We start from the raw sequence: 13530 nt of genomic DNA, 5'->3' as shown, positions 1-13530 counted from the left end.
CTTATTTTCCAACACTGTCTCTCTTTTGAGAAGACAGAAGCATGGTGCATTCCTGACTGGTTCTGATAGGTCCCACTCTCCCCTCAACAGTCTCCACCAATCAATGTCCCCCTCTTCTGCTGTCTCCTCTCCCTGGACACTCTCCTCGAACAGGAAGTGATAGTCCTCTTTTGCGCCTGGTGTTGCCTTGTTTCTTCTCATGCATTGTGTCCTTTAACTGGGACTCTGGTGGGGCGACGCTGATCTCTCGGTGGCTTGGTATCTGGTGTCCTGCCCCAAGACCTTTTCCCTCCTTCTAAACCTCCGCCCTCCCCCATCTTCCCCACCTGTTTGAACTGTGTCCTGCCCCTCCCTCCCACCACCCAATGTGGGTTTGTTGCTTGCATCTGATCTATTTCAACACTGCAGTCTTCTCTCAGTATACTGTACAACACTGTACTGTACTGTATGTCTGTGCAGACCTGTTATGTTGGTCTGTCTTGGGTTGATTTCATGTTCTGTTGTTACTATGATGATTGTAATGTTGCTATTAAGTAGTTGGTCCTGATGCACAGAATGCCTATTCATATAAGACGTTATTGGTTTGAATTGATGTTGGTCTAAAAGGGTGCATTTAATGTACTATGTAAAAACAAAATGCTGTCATTGTCTTAAAGCACTACTGAATGTGATGACTTTTAGACTACAAGATATAACCAAGTATCTAGTTTAACAAGACCTATGTCATAGTACACTGGCAAAACAAATGTAGTAGTGCCACACAGGAAGTGATATGTTTTTTTTTGTTCTTCTACTGAACAGAACTGATGTCTGGTTCTCTGTTCGTGTGATCTCAGTGCTCAATTATTCTTTAACATCACTTGTAACCAATAGTAGAGGAAGTATTCAATTCCTCTACTTAAGTAAATTAAGCAATGCTACACTGTGAAAATGATTTGGTCCAAGAAAAATTCCTGTCAAGCACACAGAGTAAAAGTACAAAGTAATATGAGTAAAAATGCACCGAAAGTATCAAAAGTAAAAGTAGTTATTAGGCAGAAAGCGGGTGCCGAGTGTCGAGTTAGGACTTTAATGATTTAAATTGTAAGGCATATTGATTTTTATCTCATCTTTATTTGGAATGGCTTGACAATTCAGGGAATACCCTCATTTACTTTCTTGTCAAGAGTTACGTAAGAAGATTGATGCCACTCTCATATCTGTGCCTTAATTATAGAGCATGAGACTGAAGTTAGCTTAGCAGCTTAAACACTGGAAGTAGAGGATGGCAGTTCATTCAAAATGCACCGAGCAGCACCTGTATAACTGACTAACTAGTTATATGTCATATCTTGTTTAAAATCCAAACAGAAATTGGCAAGATTTTCTGGGAGTCGTTCACTACGTTAAGTGCTATTTCTTGCCAGCCTTCATCCTTCTTTGAGTCTTACGGATCAGACAAACAATAAAGATGTTCTTTAGTGAGCTTTAAAGGTGCTGGAAGATTTTCTCACTTGCACCTCTTGTATGCTAGGATAAGCTAATCATCTCCTGATTTAGGCTCTGTAAAGTTTGGCTCTGTCTTTTTTATTTTTATTTTATTTTTTTAATCAGACCAAATGGTGTGATGATATAATTGCAGCTTCCCATAAAATGACACGGCAACTTGAGACTGTCCAAAAGGATTTGAACACTTTGCAGTGAAAGCAAATATCACCTGCATATTTTTAAGCACTTCTTGTCGGCATCCATTTACTACTGGCAGCGTGAATGCTGTTCTTACTCTGCTAACCAACACCAAACTATGTTTTGTTTATTTTGTGCAAAGGCACAAAATCAGTTCTTGTTGCTTTGGACGCCAAGCTATTTAGCACAATATAAAGCAGGAGAAATCTCTGGGGGTGACAAGTAGCCGTTTTACATTTTGCAAAGCAACATATGCACTTTGGGTTGCGTATTCTCTTGCCAGTGAGTGAGTGAAGTGGAAATGGGGGAACTTGCCACTGCTTGAAGTATTAACCACATGCTCTCTTTCCAGGGGAGACTGAAGAGTGCTTCTCACAGTGATGTAAGGACTAAACCCCTTAAGATCAGTGTGTCTTGTCTCTCTCCTCTATGTCTTCTCTCCGTGTCTCTGTCTCTCTCCCTCAGCTCACCAGTCAAACAAAGCAGTGGAAATATTGATTTATCGCTCTTGTTTTTAAAACAATATTCCTCTATAGCACTGTTTATATTCTGTGAAATGCTGTAGCAGTAGTCGCCTACAGTCCCAGCCTCACCGCAGATCATACAGTCTAATCTATGCATGGACATTTGAAGCTCAAACACACCACAAAAAAAGGCGTCAAGGAGTTCAGCCGTCACTTAATCTCACTTGGATTCTAACAACTTCACTCTGTTGCTATCTACGTCGCTGCAGAGCAACACTGAAAAGAAAAAAAATAAGGTTCAGCTGCAAGAAGCAATGCAAATTGAAGCAGCTGAGCTACCTCAGGGAAAGCTGTAAGCAAGTGAAGGTTTGCTTGCAATTTTTGGGCATTTTAGTTACAAAAAGTCTGCTTACAGGGTCAGAATATTTTGCATCAAGCGGTTATTTTCATCACAGTCGCCCCTGCAAAAAACTGCCTACCTTATTTTCTGTCAGTCTAACATACTGGAGCAGTGGAGGGTGGCTGCTGGATTTCTCTTACATGACATGGCTCCAAAGCAAAGCTGTAGCCCAAGATAAGATATGAAGGTGCTCGTCAGCATTTAGTGATATATTTTACTTTTGCATTGGGTTGGACTTCCGGTAAATACCTGTGCAGAACAGAGTGCAACTGCATAGATGCCACCTGTGTGTATGTGTGTGCCTGCACGCGTGTGTTCATGAATGCATGACTATGTCTTCTTTATTGCTCTCACTACAAGCTGAGCCACTTTCCCTTCTCTTCATACTGATATGTCTCACTGTGTGTGTGTGTGTGCAGCGGAGTGTAATGTTTTGGAATTAATAAAACACAGATAAATGTGATAACAACTCTTGAAGGAAAAAGTACCTTGACACCTGCAAATCGGCTTAGAGTGGCTGTTTATGAATGCGTGTGTGAGAACTGTTGCTGTCCTCTGTGTGACACTAAGCCGTTTTCTTCTGAACTGCATTGTCATGATAATAATAATACTCTCCTCTGTCCTTTCTTCTCCTTTCTCTCCACCTTTCTTCTATCTGTCTTTCTTTCTCTTCTTCTCTTTCTGCCTCTTCCAGGGCACTCAGCTCATCTTTAATGCTGCCAAGGAGCTGGGACAGCTGTCCAAGCTGAAGGTACAATATGTTTCTACACCATTAGGCTCTGGGCCTGGTGTCGCTGCTTCAAGTCAAGACTGTAATTGCTTAGAAAATATGACATAGGGCAAATGAAAGGACAGACCGGCCGTTTATGTCTGTGCTCCTTTTGTTGTCATCTTCAGGAGCACATGGTTCGTGAGGAGGCCAAAGCGCTCACACCTAAGCAGTGTGCTGTGATAGAGCTGGCCCTGGACACCATCAAGGTAAACTTTACATGTGCACACTGTCACTGTTAGGAGCCTCTTAAATGTTTGCCAGTGAACAGGTATGACTTGTGGAAATCACATTAAATCACAGTATACGCTTTGGGTTTACAAATCAAAAATTGCATACAAATGTCTAAAAGGATGCGACATATAAAGAAGTAAAAGTAGTTCTGCTTCTGCAGCTCTATGATTTGTTCAATTAGCTTATAGAAAACACATTTTTCTTTCATGTCCGAATGTAGGAAAATATGTCAGAGCATTTTCTTTTACAAAAATATTGAAAATCACTGTGTTAATGGCAACAGAGCTTCAGTTAGCTGCAAATAAAATCAGTGCTCATGGTGGAAACAAGACTCTCAGCTGAGAGCCTGTTTCCTCCTTGGACCTTTTTTTAAACGTGAAAAAAAATGTACCTAATTAGAAAATAAAAAAAAAAAAGGAGAAGCAAAAAAGAAAAAAAAGTAGTTCAAAAAAGAACATAGGAATATTTAGCAGACATTTCTAAAAGCTGGTGGCAGGACAGTATACAGTGCTATAAAAAGCATTCACCCCCTTGGATGTTTTTCCCTTGTATTTCTTTTATAAATGGAATCACAGTCAATATATTTTTTTTGTCTTTTTTGACAAAAATTTGCAAAAAAAAAAAACCCTCTTTAATGACAAAGTGAAAATAGATTTCCACAAAGTAATGTCAGTTACTATAAGATTTATAAAAATACGTGATTTTATAAATATTCACCCCATTTAAATTGACTGACATAAGCAGCCAGTTGGTGCTAGTAGTCTCACAGTTAGGGAAATGGAGATCACCTGAGTGCAGTGAATGCGTCTGAAGTGATTGTAGTATGAAGACATCTGTGTCTGGAAGGTCCAGTCACTGGTTATTCAGTTTTCCTGGCTACAGTTACACCATGAAGACAAAAGAACACTCCAAGCAAATATGACAAAAGGTTATTGAAAAGTATAAGTCAGGGGATGGATACAAAAAAAAATCCAAGTCACTGAACATCCCTTGCAGTTCTGTTAAATCCTTCATTACGAAATGGAAGGACTATGACACGTGTAAATCTGCTAGGAGGAGGCCATCTTCACAAACCGAGAGGCCACCAAGACACCTATGACGGAGTTAAAAGCTTCAGCAGCAGGGGTGGGAGAGACTCCACTTACTATAACTGTTCCCCGAGTTCTTCACCGCCAACTACTAAATAACCACCTACTGTCTGACCGTCCAAAATCCAACAACATTTAATTTACTATCATGAAAGTCAAAGAAGAGTAGCTGATTCCAACATTTTTGAATCTGAAACATTAACATTTGGCATTTGCTTGAAAAATAAGGATTAACCATTAATCAACAACAGTTTATAGTTGTTATAGTAATTAATTTCCTGTCAGTCTGCTAATAGAATAATCAACTATCTGATTAATCAACCAGTGGTTGCAGTTCTGTGTTGTTGTGTATCTTGGAAGGTAACAGTCTTCTGTTCTCCCGTTTGTGTACATTAGCAATATTTCCATGCTGGTGGTGTGGGTCTGAAGAAGACTTTCCTGGAGAAGAGTCCTGACCTCCAGTCTCTGCACTATGCTCTGTCCCTGTACACGCAAGCGACAGACAAACTCATTAAGACCTTTGTCCAGTCACAGAACGCTCAAGGTAACCTAATTTTCTTTACCCTTTGTGACTTTGTTCTCTTTCTTTGCCTTTTTGATTCCCTTTGTTTCCAGTATCTCTGTGTGCCAAGTGTGCAGTTAATTTCTAACATTATGTAATTCTTGGATTGAGATCACTGTTTCTGCATTTGTGCTATGTTCTCTACTCAGCGTCTTCCACTCGTCTGTTGATGTTAGGGTTTCCCAAACACTGACTTCTGTATCCTGAAAATATCTCTCACGCTTTGTAGAGCATGAAGCTGAGGCTGTAACTGCACAATATTTTCTCTCTGCTCTGAAATGCTGAGTCTCCTGGTAGCCCGCCTCTGGAAACACAGACTATTCTTTACATGATCTGACAGCTCATTTGCAATGAAAAAATAAATACACCCCCCCCCCCTTTTTTTTCTTGCTCCTTTGATTCTGTTGCTCAGCCTCCATCCTACTGTCAGATGGCTACATAACAGCCATCATCCTTGTGGAAGCACTGATGTTGACACAGTGTCCCTGAGCACCGCTGGTAGAAATGCCATTTGAGTGGATGGTAGATTAAAAATTAATTAGCAAAATACCATGTGCTTTTTGGAGCATACCTAAGTACATGAAGCAGATCTATTTTAGCTTTGCATGATGCAGCAAAATCAGAAAAATTAAAGAACTGATCCATTTATCTATCAGGATCTCTGTAATCCTTAGGAACTTATAAATGTTGGTCTGTTTCTCTGTGATTCTTAAATTCAGCTTCTGCATACCTCATATTTCTACGTGTTTCTCCTTTCTCTGTCTACACCCTCCTTCCGCCCTGTCTGTGGGCCAGTGTTCGGCGGGAAGGGGGTGAGGTTCACCACTAGTGAGGATGTTTACCCAGAGAAGGGTATGTGGCACTCAGGCTCAGGACCTGAGACACCCAGGACCACCAAAAAGCCTCCAGACCAAAGCCCAACTCCCTCCACCCTCCACTTCCCCATGTGCATCCTGAAACTCCCCTGCCTGCTCAAACTCATCCCAACAGACAAATGCAATGCACTGATTGAACATACTTCCTCTCTTTTTCTCTCTATCTTTGCATTTTTGCACACACTTACTGTACATGCCCACCACAACGATAAGAGCATAGACTTTATGCATTCATGCATGTAATGTACACACTGATGTCTGTATATATGGAACAGTGCTGAATACATACGCAATGGACAGTATGTATGAGCAGACACTAAAGCATGATGTGCTGACATCATACAAAAAAAAAGAATAGAAATGCATTAAAGTGTGGAGGAGTCCTGATCCAGCATGATGTCACCGAGAGAAGCCCGGGGGTTGTGTGTGTGTGTGTGTGTGTGTGCGTGTGTGTGCACGTGGATGAGAGGCTGAGCAGAGCCAATGTGACTGACTGAGACTATCCTAAAGGTTGTTGAAGCATAAGCATCAGTATATCAGATTATTGTCTGTCTCCAGCAAGGAAAAGAGAGAGGAAATCCTTTTCCCCAACGTTGCCACCCCTCCCGCTGTGTTTGAAACGAAAGGTGCTGATGAAGAGGACCAGGATTATTCTGAAGATGATGGTGGCTGGTTGGCTCAGTTTGTCCGTGAGGGCTCCACGTCCTTGTCTGCACTGTCAACACACACAAACACAGACAAGGATGGACACATACAAAAACTCACACATTCTCGCGCGCTCCCACGTGCAGCGCAGCCCTCCCTACAGCAGTGACGAGAAAAGGGTGCTCAGCTCATCTCCCCTCCACAGACTGAGCCAATCAGAAACAGTCCCTCCAGGTCAGGTGGTCTGATTTCTGTCACTTTAGATTAGTATCAGAGGATTTGACTCTTACTAACAAATACGCAGGATGATGCATTCAGCGTCTGAGCGTTGACTTAGTTAAAAAGTCTTCATTTGATGGTGCACAAACTCGAGCACACTGGCAGTCTCTCAGACAGCCATGGTGTGTACCACAGTTAAGGTTCCAGTAGGACACTTATATTGCATACCAAGTTGTGTTGTTTTCCTATGGACAAGAGTATGGAAACAAAGAATGACCATAATAGTTAGAACTTTTAGGAATTAGGATTGTTAACCCCCACTGAAAACATCATGTAGAAATTTAAAAAACACTGAATGGATAACAATGAAATATTTTACTTCGGCTTAAATCTGTGTGGTCCGAGTAGTTCTCTTTGACATTTCCAGCATGTCATTTCAAGTTCATTTCAAGCAAAAACACAAACACAAAGAAAATTCAGCTGCCCAAGGCTTTCAGTCACCTGTGTGAGCTTTGCTGCCTTGGCTCACATGACTGACAGAATGTAACCCGATAGGACAGAAATTTCACAATTAGGTATTCGGTTGCATACGAAATAAATTCAAATTATTATGGTCTTTCTTTGCTCCTGTGGTGGAGTCCTATTTAGAAAACCAAGTAGTGTGTCTGTAGTAGTCCAGCCAGCTGCTGGATGTCCTTGACTGTAACAAGGATGCAAATTAACTTCCTGCCAAGCAGATTTCACTTCATAGTTTTTGATGATTGGAACAGAATTACGGATTTAAACTCAGTGGAATTTATTCTTATGACTTTTCTACCACTGTTGATAAATGACAACCGTCATGCTTACACACTGCAGGCTACAAGCTGCATTATTTGTAACTGAAATAACTGAGGCTCACTTTCGAATATGCCGTGAGCTTGGGTGATGCTTTGGCAAACTCACAGTACAAATTTGAGATTTAATGTCTATTCTGGTGAATATGGTACTACATTTGCACCTCTAATTGCAGTGTTTAATGGAAAAAAAAGCCTGCATCTTCTTGGCAATTTCTTCCTGCCACCCAGCCAGAAAAGTTTCTTTCTTATCTTTTATGGACGTCCTCCACAGAGTAGACAAGGCCAGATGGATGACTGCTGCTCTCTTTGGTCCTGTTGGCAGCGAGACCAACAATCTCATAATGCTGCCTAGAGAGATGCAGAGAGCAGCATGCCAGGAACACTCTGCTGTCTAACTCCCACAGACACCTAGTTTTAGTGGGCGGCTGGTTGAAAACACACACACACACACACACACACACACACACACACAAGCTGCTGGTCATCGCCACAAAGATACAGTCGGCAGAGTGAAGACACTAATTAAAACATTGAAAATTAATGTCCATCTGTCACTATATCCTTCTGCAGTTGGATGTTGAGCCCAACCTCTTCTTCACATATAGCACAAAACCACATAGAAAAAGACAAAGACAGAAAGATTTGCCCACCATCTCCATCCATAGACAAAAGACACTGGAGTCTGAGTGGAGTCATAGTTTAAAGTACAGAGCTGAGGACCCCAGGCCCCAAACTTAGGCCCAAGCCCACAGCTGAGTTATCTTGAATGACATGCTGGACCACCTCAAAACAATGTGATATTTGCAGTTTAAATGCAATAAAACATTTGACTTCAACCACTTGCAAACTTAATTACATTCATTAGAATATTGGAATTATATTTTCATTACAGCCAAAATCACCTATTTGCCTCAAAGGGTTTGGCAACCCTGGATACAGCATCTCTATCCTTAGACTTTAATTTTGCATGAAGAAAAACATCCTTCAATGGTAAACTCAGGATCTCAGTCCCTCTTCTAGCACAGAAAGGCATGTGGCAGACCAAAACAGTGAAACTACTCTGTGCAGAAACATAATGAAAATATTAGGTCAGTAGAGTAAAAACATATTTGAAAACTATGAATCTGGAATTCGAACTTGACCTGAATTTGAGCCCTCCAGACATGCTTTATTTAGAGCAGGCATCTCAAACTGGTCCACAGGAGGGCCGGTGTGGCTGCAGGTTTTTGTGCCAACCAACCAAGAGCACACCGTTTGACCAATCAGCTGTCTGAAGACGGAGATCAGTTGATTAAATGAGTCAAGTCTGGTGTGCTGCTACTTGGTTGGAAAGAAAACCTGCAGCCACAGCGGCCCTCCTGTGGACCAGTTTGAGATGCCTGATTTAGAGAGTTGGGTATCGTTCATATCTTCCTTCACTGACAGATGTGAGAGGCTGATCTGCTTCTCTCTCTATAGGCCCTTCCTCCTTCCTCATCCCTCCTCTTACCATGCTTGGGTAAAAGTGTTTACCAAGGAATGGGTGTGTCCACCTGTCTCGATCCATCTGAGCATGTCCTGAGCTGATCTATGTCGGGGGATCCACACTTTCTCCAGCTTCTCTCCTGTCTTCTTCTCTGCCTCTTACTAACCACCCTGCATCCTAACAGACACCTTGCATCTATGAGTGGGCACAAATTACTGTCCTCGCTGGATCCAAATTATTACCTCTCAATTTGCTGAATCTGTACCAAGGCCTTTCAGACAGTGTCTAATGATAACCTCACTGAAGGACTGATTTCACATCAGTACAAAAGTTATCCCCTGGACTGTAGTTGTTGAGAGATGTTTTGCTACTGCAAGATGTTTTTGTCAGTTCATCAGTAAATGTTTGATAGATACATGGCATTACAGACAATGGCATGACTATCTATACTATTATGCCCACTCATAGCGGCTTTGTTTGATTGTCCACTTCCAGACCACAACACATGCACAAGCAGATCACTGTGCCTTAAGTCCTACTGTTACAAAGAGTGTTTAGTTTAGCATGAAGAAATGCTTCCCGTGTCACCATTTTGTGTGATATTCAAAGGGTTATAGCCAAATCCATTTCAATGTTCAGTTGCCCACGTCAAATTGAAATGGAACTGGTTTGTAGCCTCTCAAGGAGGACAATTTGAATTTGGATTAGACGGCGCAGTGCTTTGTGTCAATGTTTGGTCTGTGACAGGAGTCCATGTTTCCAAATTCAAAGTCACTGACAAGACCCTTGCTCTCTGTCGGTCCCGTCAGGCTCTGGGGTGGACGATGCTGTTGGAGAGGTGTCCATCCACGTGGAGATTTTCACTCACCCCAACACCGGAGAGCATAAAGTCACAGTCAAAGGTAAGGGAAAAAGAAAAAGCTGTGACTACTGAGCTCACGTGTCAACACATCCATCTAAGTCAAAATGTGGACCAGTCAAGTTCAGTTTCAAACTATCGATATTCTTTCAATGCGACAAACAACCTGTTTATTTTTGTGAAATTAACGTAACTGCTACTTCGAATGTGCCTTTGACCAAAACAGTATAACTGAAACAAACGAGAAAAAATTCATAAAAAAATGGAAACAATCGAAATGTTTTCAGTAGTTCATAAACCACAATTTTAAAACTGTATTTTTTAAATCAAAATGCAATTTAATGTGGCTTGTACCCCCCAAAGGAAATGGATGCATAGGCGATTCAGCCATTTTATAGATCCAACCTAAGTCATGACCAGAACATCCTGTTGATTTTTTAGATCGGGTGGCTGTAGTATACAATATCAGGGCTATAATTGATCACCAAGGTGACCTGGCATGACCTGAAAAAAACAAATTATTAAATGAGTGTGAGCTTTGAAGTTAGTAGTAATTTTCCAGTGTCAAAGGCACAAGCCGATGCATGTGGTGAGTCATAAAAGCTGATGTGTGACTGCTTTTTAGCTGCCAAAGAAAAATATGACTTTGTAATGAAATAAAATCCCACTTCTCCCCTTTTGTTACCTCAACAAGGAGTTGAATGCGAGGCCTATTAACATTATTACTTGTTCTGAATTTTTCTTTTCACTCACACTTTCTCTCACTTTTCACACACCTTCTCCGCATGAATTTCTCTCCTTTCTCTCACACACACCTCCCCACTCTCTTTCCCTCCGTCTCGTCTCTCTCCATCTCTCCCTCTCCATCTCAGTGGTGGCTGCCAATGACCTGAGGTGGCAGACGCAGGGAATATTCCGACCGTTTGTCGAGGTCTACATCATTGGCCCTCACCTCAGTGACAAGAAGAGGAAGTATGCCACTAAGTCCAAGAACAACAGCTGGGCTCCTAAATACAACGAAACCTTCACTTTGTGAGTAACAATGCTGATGATGATTTGTTGTTTTATTTTGAAGCTGTAAAAAATTACCACGTGTAAACAGATTGTTGCTAACTCTCCTCTCCACCGCAGCACCCTGAGTAACGAGGTGGGCCCTGAGTGCTACGAGCTGCAGGTGTGTGTGAAGGACTACTGCTTCGCACGAGAGGACCGCACTGTGGGCATGGCCGTCCTGCAGCTGAAGGACATGGCCTCTAAGGGCAGTGTCGCCTGCTGGCTGCCGCTGGGTAAACGCATCCACATGGACGAGACGGGGCTCACTGTCCTGCGCATCCTCTCCCAACGCAACAATGATGACGTGGCCAAGGAGTTCGTCAAGCTCAAGTCAGACCAGCGCTCTGCAGAGGAAGGCCGCAGCTAAGAGACATGACAGAATTTAAAATCTCCCCGTCTGAAGCTCAATCAAACATTGCCACCTACAGCCCTGGAGCTCTCCCGGAGCCCGGAGCCACTGCTAGCCACTGCCCTAATGATCCAGTGTTGTAAAAGCACAGATAAGACGAAAGTCACCACACATCCAGTGCTGTAAATACATTCATTTCAGTAGAAAGGACACAGTGCTAAACCAATCATCACTAATTTTCTCCAAAAGGCGCCAGTGTCTTTGTTGTTACAGATATAATCAGCCATTCTTTTGCTAAACAATGCATAGAGTTTAATCATAAAGCGTATATCAACTCCCCTCTGTCTGTAGAGGTGAGCCATACACACACGCACACACACGCACACCTCATTTGACTGGTTAGGTTGAGAAATGTCTGATAGCTAGCTAACTCTGGCTTTTTTTCCCTCACTTCTCTCTGCTTTTTTACTTTACCACTTATACATTTCCAGTTCCTCTTGTCCCTTCCCTTCCCCGCCCCTGCTCAGAGAAGGGACCGCAAGTGCCAACAGATGATCACTGAAATATGCCAAGACCAGCCCTAAGCACAACAGGACCAACTGTCCAACTGACCCATTTACAACAACAAAACGGCTGCCAGGCCTCAAACATTCCAGATATCAGGTGGGAACACATACTGGGAACAAAGCACTATTTAGTTATGGTAATTTTTAATATTTATTTATTGCTTTCTTCCAAATTATATTTATATTTAAATGTATATCATAATATATAATATATGAAGGACATGTGTAAAGTTATATACAGGATTATTCGATTGACGCGCTGTACTTGAGAGATTGTCTTTGTCCGTCTTTATGTCCGTCTACCCAGTAACAGAGCACACTGCCTGACACCCTCAATGCCTTCTGTCTTGTTGACCCTCATACAGTATGTCTGCGTCTTATATAGAGACTGTATAGAGAGATTAATCTGATGAAAACACGCCTTCAAGCACTGTGATTCATCAGAGCATATGTGTGAGAGTGTGTTTGTAACCTGTTTTAATGTTGACCTCATGTAGCCACCTGTGTTGCCTGTTACTTACAAACGTTAATCACAGGAAGCCATCACATGGCAGCATCCTTTGTTTATTTTTTTGTTTTGTTTTTTTTTGTTTTTTTTGGTGGAGGTGGGGGGCGGGGGTCTGATCAGATTTTCTAAATGTGTTTTTTTAGATGCATCCTGCATTTTTAAGATATAAGATGCAGGATGCATCTTATATCTTGTGGTGGTTATTTCCAATGTTTTTTTGTTACTGTAAACATTCCCTGAGAACCCTGAGAGGTGCACAATAGGAGATAAACTTGCCTGCCACCCAACCATCTCTTAAAAAAAAATCCAAATCAAAAGCTGCATCTAAGAAGATAATAAACAACAAGTCCCCAGGATGCTATTTTGCAACATCCTCCAAGGTAGAACACTGATGTCGGTTACAAAACCACACACCCTGCACCTTAAGGAGAGCACAAATCAGTGATGATCTACCACCCATGATCCCTAATGATCCAGCTGCAGATGCTGTGACCCTGATCCCAGATAGCCGAGATGTGGGACCTCTGCTAAAGGGCTGCAGATCCAGACCACACCGGGTCTACGGTGTGGTCTGGACCTACGGTTTAGTAGAGATGTAGTGTGAAGATTTAGAAGCGCATCAAGGCTTGTAGTTCACCCTACATTTAATTTTTTTTCTTTAACCAAGGGTCAATTTCATATGAATTTTGCATCGACTGTTTTCTTTTTGCAGCGTGTCTCTTAATTCCACTTTTATTCTCATTATTTATCTATAAGAAGTAAGTATGTTTGCAAACAAAAAAGTACCCAGGCAAGGAGATAATGTGGTCCTCAGACTCAAACAACAACAACAAAAAATCCAATAATAACAGGGAGTTTTGTCTCTTTTTTGAGCTGCCACTGACAAGGACCTTTACCCCCTAAGCACTTCATAGTAAATGAATAATTTAATGGACCCCCTCTTTTGAACAAGGTGTACGAACTGAACTCT

The 13530-nt window shown here is 41.8% G+C and overlaps 1 protein-coding gene across 9 annotated transcripts in view; it reads left to right on the top strand.

Annotated features, from left to right (window-relative positions):
* unc13a (unc-13 homolog A (C. elegans)) overlaps nt 1-12557 on the top strand; it is a 43806-nt gene extending 31249 nt beyond the window's left edge. For 4 of the 9 annotated variants that reach the window (XM_046392005.1, XM_046392002.1, XM_046391998.1 and 1 more), the window contains 7 exons: nt 2018-2047; nt 3224-3280; nt 3427-3507; nt 5017-5164; nt 10035-10127; nt 10957-11116; nt 11216-12557. In XM_046392005.1, the coding sequence (XP_046247961.1) occupies nt 2018-2047; nt 3224-3280; nt 3427-3507; nt 5017-5164; nt 10035-10127; nt 10957-11116; nt 11216-11504 (858 nt within the window). In that variant the 3' untranslated portion in view covers nt 11505-12557. Of the gene's footprint in view, nt 1-2017; nt 2048-3223; nt 3281-3426; nt 3508-5016; nt 5165-5977; nt 8642-10034; nt 10128-10956; nt 11117-11215 lie in introns of those variants that run through there. The other 5 variants (XM_046392006.1, XM_046392001.1, XM_046392000.1 and 2 more) reach the window with 3 other exon arrangements.
* The last annotated feature ends 973 nt before the right edge of the window (nt 12558-13530 follow it).

The sequence above is a fragment of the Scatophagus argus genome, chromosome 6, assembly GCF_020382885.2.
Source record: "Scatophagus argus isolate fScaArg1 chromosome 6, fScaArg1.pri, whole genome shotgun sequence".
In the NCBI taxonomy this organism is placed as follows: Eukaryota; Metazoa; Chordata; class Actinopteri; family Scatophagidae; genus Scatophagus; species Scatophagus argus.
Note: the sequence above shows the minus strand (reverse complement) of the source record. Positions and strands in the feature narration are given on the sequence as shown.